Raw genomic sequence first — 8,811 nt, 5'->3', positions numbered from 1 at the left:
GGGCCAATTAAATAATATCCCTGTTTGTTTATTTATGGGCTTAAAATGCGTTGACAGTGGGTTGTGACATACATTTAACATGGTCTTTTCTTCAGTGATCGCTTTACCTTGCTGGGGATCCGGATGCTTTAAATTGCCATTTTTTTCTGTTTTGGGAAGCTGAATGTCTGAGTTGATGCTGGAGGTTGGCAGGCAGACACTCTCAAGGGATATGGTTCAAAAGTCAGTTTACAAAACACATTTTTGCTGAAAGGCTGTACCCTAGTCACCCTAAAGCCAGTCTAAATTATCAGTCTTAAAAATGTAAGAAAAATGTTCATCCAGGCATCACACAGCTCTGTCAAATAGATTCAGTATTGTACATGCATGCAAAGAAATGTGTCAAGTACAAACAATATCCTGGGTACAAAACACGTCGACCTCTCCGCTCTGTGTTGGTCCATATCATAACACCCTGGAGTAGATCATATTTCTAGAACAATACAACACTTCCCACTAGAGTAAGTCAGTAAGTAAGTAAGAGTACAGTAAGTCTGTGCATCACATGTGTAACATGTGCATGCAGTATGTTAATAACATTATGCAATGTTCAAATGCTACAATAGTCTTATTTTAGAACTCATCATTTAGGATGGTCATTATGGAAGCCTATTTCTGCTACATTTGCTTAAAATCTTTAGATTTTCAGTCATAAGTGATGCCGTTATTGTGACTTAGTATCTCATAATAATGAAAACTTTCTTGTAATAATGAATTAATCTGACGTGTGCTTGTATGGCTAACAGTAAATCTGATCGAGAGGTTTGATTTTATTTGACTGTCTTTTGCTGCTTAAACCGGTTATGTCGACCCATGGATTTCATACGTAGTCCACGGCTTATTAGGAACAGGCCAATTTATTAGGAACAGGCCAAATTATCACTAGATTTACTGACTTTTTTATTTTCTGGTGCGGGTCCCGAGGTGTGATTCCCTGCTGTTGAGATTTTCACAGTTCTTCAGCCCTGCTTTTGCTGTGCAAACACCCCCATCACCTGTGAGGCCTGGCTCATTTGCATTTGTTCATTCAGAGTAGCTCAGATCCAAACCTCTGTGTGTGACATGGAAACCTTCAGAAATTTCTGCCGTATCTATACAAAATAGTTTGTTTTATTTATTGTTTTCATATTCAAATCATTTGTTTTCTCTCTCTTATTTATAAATTTAGTTGCTTCAGTCAGCTTTGACCTGGGGATGTTTGACATACACCAGCCAGTGGTTATCCAAAATGCCATGTTTTTAAGTGGTGTGTGCGCGCGCGCGTGTGTGCGCGCGCGCGTGTGTGCGCGTGCGTGTGTGTGGAGCCCATTTTTGGGTGATCAGATGGCATCTGGTAGGCAAAATAGACATAAGTGTAAAATGTTCACAAATGTAAGCTGATCACAAAGAATGGTGATCATTGTAGAATTTTTGATTTACAAGCATTCTAGTCAATTTGACCCGGAAAAAATCAGGTTTTATTATTTACTGACATTAAAAATGTTCAAAATGTTTTCAAAACAATCTCCTGGCTTTCAAAGAGACAATGCCCCGAGATAGATTAATTTCAATTATGCAACACCTTCTAAGAGACAAATTTGCTGCAGTCTCCGACATCTGGACACACTTCAACAAGAACTGTGCTGAGAGTTTCACTCCAGGAGAACACATGACCATAGATGAACAGCTGTTCCCTACCAAGGTCTGTTGTCCATTCACACAGTATATTGCAACCAAGCCAGACAAATTTGGAATCAAGTTCTGGATGGCCACAGATTTGGAGACCAAATTTGTCTGCAATGCATCTCCTTACTTGGGAAAGGACCCCAGTTGTAAGAAGGGAGAGAAGCTGGCAGAGAGCGTGGTCATGAATCTGATGGAGCCATTTTTGGATGATGGCAGAAATGTCATGTCGGTCAATTTCTTTACTTCACTGTCACTGTCGCACAGACTGCTGTAAAGTAAAATGTAAAGTTTGAAACACTTTAAAATAAAAGTGTATCCATATATTGTGAATGTGTTTCTTTTGTATAAATACGGCAGACTTTTCTGAAGGTTTCCATGTCACACACAAAGACTCTGTGGGTCAAAATGATTGCAAATTCAGTAAGTCAGTAAATACATCTACTATTGTCTGATGCAAATCGACATATTTATCATGCTTTGTTTTGCTAAATATGAGTGAAGAGGTGTAATTAATTCAAATATACCTTCTTCAACAGTGTAGTTTGTTGGTTGTTGACAATAGCAAACAGAGATACGATGTAAGATGTGTAATCTGGCAAATGACCTGAAGATGGAGACAAAGGCTAAATGTGAGGCATCAGCTATCTCGTCCTCACCATCACTATGTCATCTGAAAGAATCATCTGAAAGCAAAAACTGTGATGTACAATACAAACACCAAGTCAAAAATCCCTAAAATCATTCAGAGGTTTCATTTTATATCTCCTGTTTCTAGCTGCTGTTTTTAATTGAATTGTAAAATGATTTTGCTCAAGGGCACCTTAGTCGTGGCCCGCCTGAGACTAGAACCCACAACCTTTAGATTGCTATTAGTTAGATTATTATTATTATTATTATTATTATTATTATTATTATTATTATTATTATTATTGGATACTAAGTCATAATAATTTAACTAAATAATAAATCAAATCTAAAAATTGTAACCAGATGTGGCGGAAATAGGTCAAGACTTGGTCACAAAAGTAATCCTTTTGCCCAAATATATTAAAATAATAATTTGTGGGCGTTTGGGAAACATCTAACTTAGGAACCATTGCAGGTAGCAACTAAATATGTGTGAGAGAGGCGAGCGCAATGCGATTGGTCGAGGAATCAACGCTTGAGTGATTCCTCGACCAATCGCATTGCGCTACATCGCGTTATCGCTTTGTTCCTAATTTGCATACAGTTGAAAATAACCAAGCGTCCGTTGCCGCTGTAGCAACAGCTAACCTTATATCTCCTGTCCTGTAGGGGGCTGTAGAGTATGTTTTCTTTGTTGCTTTATTTCGGCTCTATCTAGGTTGATCCCAAACGACTTCCTATCCCTATGTTGGCGAGCTACATAGGGTTCACAAACCATTACCCTGTAGCCGATGTAGTGTCCTTACAGTCTAATAGCGATCTGTTTTTGAGACACAGCCTTAGTGTGGATCGTCGTCTTCGGTGTCATAGCAAGCCAGAGTGCTGTGGAGGACGTATACTGTCGCTGATATTTAAATAAAACGTGTTGGGGGGAGAAAAAGAAGAGTAAAATGACCAAATTAGAGCAGTTAAACGTGTTCCTGAGTGAGAGACTGTCGGCGGCGGTGAAGGAGATTCTCGACACAGTGAGCAGGATGATGAAGGAGTACGAGGAGGAAACGGCGCGGATAATGAAAGAGAACGATTATCTGAAGGAAATGTTAAAGGTTACAGGATGCAGTTTTACAGAAACAAATCCGGGTAGGATGAGAATTCTAACACAAGGCTTTGAGAAGAATAGAATTGAATCTGTAGGACGACCAGATGTGGCTCCTGTGAGAAGAGTAACTGTAAATGTCCTGTTTGTTATTGTCACAGGGTTTATCTCTGGTGCTGTGAGCTCCAGAACACTCTAGTGATGGCTTTCTCAGTTAATAACAGGCAGGAACATATACAATGTAATGAATGCTTCTGGTTCTGAACATAAGACGTGTTATATGCAGTCTGGTTCAACAAGGAAAGTGTGGTACAAAGTACCAAACAGGTTTTTCAGGGATCTACAGCATTAACTGATTGTGACATGTGGGTGGAGCTTCGCTATAAACATATATATATTAAATATACATCTTTACTTTGTGCTACATTTTTATTTTCATGCTTTTAGAGTAGAAGTTTTTGATCTAAAAATCTGATGCGACCAAAAAGAATTGATGCCTGTGGTGTTTTACCTTTACAATAGGTTAGTATGTGTCTCCAGTGCACATGATTCATCTTTTAAAAGTTTATTTTCGAACAAACTGAGCAGCTGGTGTTTGTGTTAGAAGCTGGAAAAACCTGAAAGTTACTCTTTCTGAGCAAGCAACAGAGTGTTAGACAAGCATTCGTTTACTGCCTGTACATGTGCATGACACAAGTCCACAACATCAGTGATGAGAGACAAATCCAAACCACTGGCTTGACTGATTCCACTGACTCATCGTGTGACTTTTACAGTCTGGCTTTTCTTTTGTTTCCCAAGACTTACAAAAGCTGCAATTAATTCCCATATACTGTGTGATGCACAATTGTAATCTTGTCTCGTACATTTTGAATGTTTATTTCTAAAGCTTGGCAGAAGAAGTAGAGCGTTTTGCTTCCTGTAAGCGTACACAACTAGTGTAGGTAGTTTGCACACTTTGGTAATCCGTTAATGAAGCAAGTCTGAAGCTCAGCATGGAACATTTTAATTAATCATCCAATTTCTCTGATTACTGTTGCTTTTTATTTTGTGCCCAATTACATTTAGAAGCATATTTATTTATTAATTAATTATTCATTTATTCATTTGCTAATATTGCTTCTCATCAGAGTTTTTCCCCCAAAGAGACAAACAACCAAAGTGAGTTTTTGATGTTAGTTCTATCATAGTGAATCTCTAGCACTGTTTCATTAGCACAGGTGGGCTCCTCTGATGTGGGCTTTTCTGTCATTTACAGGTGGCATCCCTTCTGTGTTGTTTGGAAAACAAGACAGTGCTGCAAACTTACAGCAGGAAGCAGAGCCCCTGGAGAGTTTGAGCCAACAACGAGAAGCAAAGAAAGAAAATACAAGCATAAAATCAGAGCATCCCACCCCTCGGTACTCAGCGAATGCTGACTCCGAGCCTGAAACCCGACCCACAGACGACACAGCGGAACCTCCCCAATGCACCCCTCTGTTTAACTCTAACACTGTAGATCAGGACGTGATAGACTTTGAGTTCCCCATAAAAGTCAAAGTTGAGTCAATGAATATAGAGTCACACTCGGGTGATGCCACAGACAATTTGGATGCCAGCAACCAGAGCTGGTCTCCACAGAACTGGGATATGTTTTCAGAAAGGAGTTATCAGAACAGAGTACAACAAGGAGTCGGTCTGCATCCGTACACCACCGATGGTTCTCGTTCCACAGAAACCACAATTCAAAGCCATCCTGTGGAGTTCCAAGCGGCATTCAGCTACACAAACCGGACCATATGCAATAACAGGCTACACTGTACCAGCAGATACTGTGAACTTCAGAAAAGGACAACGTCTAAATCAAGCCCAGTGTGGCAGTATTTCTCACTGAAAGAGGGCGATTGTAGTAAGGCGGTGTGTCTGATGTGCAAGGCGGTAATATCTCGTGGAGTTAAAGAGTACACAACATCAGCACTGTTAAAACACCTCCGTATGAAACATGGCAAATGTTAATCTCTATTCTTTTTTTGTACTTTTGTACTCATGAATCAGTAATTTACCATTACAAAGAAACAAATAGGTCATTATTTACAGTTATGAATAATACCAATGTCTCTAATGTAGTAAATCTACACTAAACAAATGTAGTTCATTTACTTAGCATTGATTCTGATTGATGACGCAGCTGATGCTGGTACAATACCTCCATGTGGTTTTACTGAGATACAACTCGTGTATTTAAAAATATCCTTTCGATTAGTTATAGACATGAACATGTAAAAATGCCATGAATGCTTCTGGATCTAAACATAAAAGACTGATTTAAAGTAAACAAGATTTACTGTGTTACCGCTGTATGTAGCCTGGGTTATAAAGAAAATGATACGTGGGACATAAAGATATGTACGAGACAGGCTTTCAGGGATATATGCGATATGATCTGATTGTGCCATGTGAGTGGGGATTCTCCATAATTTACTTAATACTGATGAATATTTGCATTTTTACTTTTATGGTAAAACAGACAAGAGCAGTGTAAATATGCACAAGTTTTGAGTTTCTTGCATCATTGGTGATACACAGAGGGGTGACAAAGGAAAAAAGAGTCAGCCTTGACTGTTATGGGGTTATTTTTGATGGAGTAGTGTTTATCCACCCCGCCAGTAATGTTTTAATGACATGCAGAATCTGTGCCAAAGTGCCTTCTGGGAACAGTTATAGATTCACCTTGGGTTTCTGAGGTGATGGTTATAAAGTATTACACAGCTATCTATAATCAGTTGGCTTTGTCACCTACCTTAGTCCATATTATTACTTGGATCAGAGCGATTATTCTGGGTCAGCATTGTTACTGATACAACTTATTCATATCCAAACATATTCATAAAAATGTTAAGATAACAACTTTACTGTATTTTGTTTGTTTAAGAGCAGATGATTATAAAGCTCAGAAAGTGATAATGATTGAACCTTGACCTCTGGTGGATCTGAAATGTGTTTTGTTTTCATGGTATAATTTGAACATGCTTTGTACTTGCAAAGGAGGGAAGCAAACTTTTACACAACATGTCTAACATCTATCTGTACAAATCCATTATTTTAAGAAAAAGTAATGGTGTCATCTTACAGCTTTAGGGTTTCCAGGTTTGATCCCAAGCTCGGGTCACATCATCTTCTATCTTCACATGGGCTTCCTCTGAGTTTTTTTGGTATCCCCCTATAACATTAATATAATATAAACCTATCAGCAGTTCACAGGTTGTCCCTCCTTGTCCTGTCTTTGGAGGTACTAACCACTGCAAATTGGAAGCACCATACAAGATCTGCTATTTTAAAGATACCTGACCCAGACAAGTAGCCATCACAGTTTGACCCTTGTCAGCGTCTGTGACATGTCAATATCTGTGCTTTGTGTCTTGTGCCAGTTGTTTCTTCTTCCAGTACATCATCTTTAAGAACTGTTTACTTGCTGCTTAATATACTATACACCTGAACAGGTGCCATTGTAACAAGATAGGCTGGTAATCCCAGCACTAGAACCTCACCACATGTCTTTTTTCAGTAGTTTCTTGGAAGGTCCCAGAGCAGCCATTTTCAAAAATGTCTGCTCCGACCCTTTACTTTCTTCTTGTTTGCTTCAAAAGGCAATATTATACTAGCTCCAATAGGCAGGAATCCCTACATGTCTGGTGTTGGTAGTTATGAAAACATTAGAGGTGGTTGCTTCTCCATCCTGTTCTACCTGTACATGAGGTCCTCTGCTGAATGATAGTAGGAAGATGTGTAATGTAGATATATCATTTCACTTATGTCACAGCTGTGGAGCTCATTATGGATGTATGGTCTCTGCTGTTTGCACTATATTAATACAGGAACAAGACTGCAAGTCAATAAGTCTGCTGCAGTGGTAACAAGTTGACTTCAGAAAAGAAATGTTCTTAAACAGATCATTATTACACTACATTATGGTACCTATAACGAGTTCAGTAAAGGGTGACTTACTGCAACAGCTAAACATTTTTGAACTTTAGTACAAGTGTTGACATCCGTCCCGGTGGCCTCATTAGCTGTCTGGTTTTATTCACACACAACAAAAGAGAAGATGAATCTACAGCCACCATCCGGTCAGCAGAGAGGATCATTTGCAGCAACCTGGCATCAGTCATTACTTTGACAATACAGGCAAAAGCAAAGAAAGAAGACAAAATTGCCACCAATCTGACATGCAGTTTAAACAAGCCAATGTGACAGGAAAGAAAAACACTAAAATTCACTTAAATTCTCTGAAGAAGAAACTGAGACCATACACATAAGTTTCCACATAAGTGTATAGGCAGGGAAGTGGAATGGTACATGCAAATATTCTACACCAAACATACACATAATAATAACAAATTAAATTAAACACATACTGTAGTATATAGTAATATATAAAGAATTAGTATTGTATTACTATTATCCTTTGTTGATTTACATTTTGTTGTAATTTTTTTCTTAATTTTTATTTTAGTATTTTTTTATTACTCGAATTATTTTCTCATAATTTATATTACTGCATTATGATTTATTATACAGCTCAAAGCAAATAAAAAATAGGGACATTGTATAAAACATGACTTGTATAATGATTATCACTGAACACTAATAAATATCACTTACACTGATTCAGAATCATTTTTAAATACTAATAATAATAATTATAATAATAATAATAATAATAATAATAATAATAATAATAATGAAAATCCTGAGCATTTTTTATCTGAATTTTAAAAATTAAAAAAAATTAAATAATACTGCCATTAAACTAACAATGATTCAGAATAATTGAAATAAAAATAAAAAATTATTTTTAAAAACAATTTGCAGGTTAATTGAAAAACAAGCTAATAAGTAAATGAATAAATGCAGTTGATTTGAACTCAACTTGAGTCATTTGAGAACAAAATTGTTTTGTTGTTAACAGTTAAATAAAAAGATCAAAATAATAATCTCATTGTTGACTGTGGCATGGTTGTTAATGGCATATAAGCCGGTTTGCATACCCCAAAAAAAAATGCTGATTTGGGATTTTTACACATAACTCTAGAGTTTACACAAAATGGTGTGAAAAACTTCCAGTGTTGATAAGAGAGTCCAGATTGATTTAAACTGACAGGACAGCTAAGGTAACATACAAAAATAAGCACTCTCTACCACCGTAGTGAGTAGAAAAAAGCAGGTTTCCTCTGAGGGAATCCGAGGCTATAGTGGCACAGCTAAAAGTGAGAAAAAACATCAGCTGTATTATTTTTTAAATCTTTTTTAATATATTTTAATCTTAAACTGTCTAGGCCTGCTCTCTTCATTCAGACATTGAGTAAAATGCTGATTTCTTTTCCTGATCAGAATTCTTCTCATAA

General features: G+C 37.3%; 1 protein-coding gene across 1 annotated transcript; it reads left to right on the top strand.

Annotated features, from left to right (window-relative positions):
• The first annotated feature begins 2,951 nt into the window (after positions 1 to 2,951).
• On the top strand, positions 2,952 to 8,073 carry si:dkey-93n13.2. Its single transcript, XM_027139016.2, has 2 exons — positions 2,952 to 3,471; positions 4,686 to 8,073. The coding sequence occupies exons 1-2, from the start codon at positions 3,282 to 3,284 to the stop codon at positions 5,420 to 5,422; spliced, it is 927 nt and encodes a 308-aa protein (XP_026994817.1). The 5' UTR covers positions 2,952 to 3,281; the 3' UTR covers positions 5,423 to 8,073.
• Positions 8,074 to 8,811: the final 738 nt, after the last annotated feature.

This window comes from Tachysurus fulvidraco, chromosome 15 (assembly GCF_022655615.1).
Source record: "Tachysurus fulvidraco isolate hzauxx_2018 chromosome 15, HZAU_PFXX_2.0, whole genome shotgun sequence".
In the NCBI taxonomy this organism is placed as follows: Eukaryota; Metazoa; Chordata; class Actinopteri; order Siluriformes; family Bagridae; genus Tachysurus; species Tachysurus fulvidraco.
This window is presented reverse-complemented; position numbering and strand designations above follow the sequence as displayed.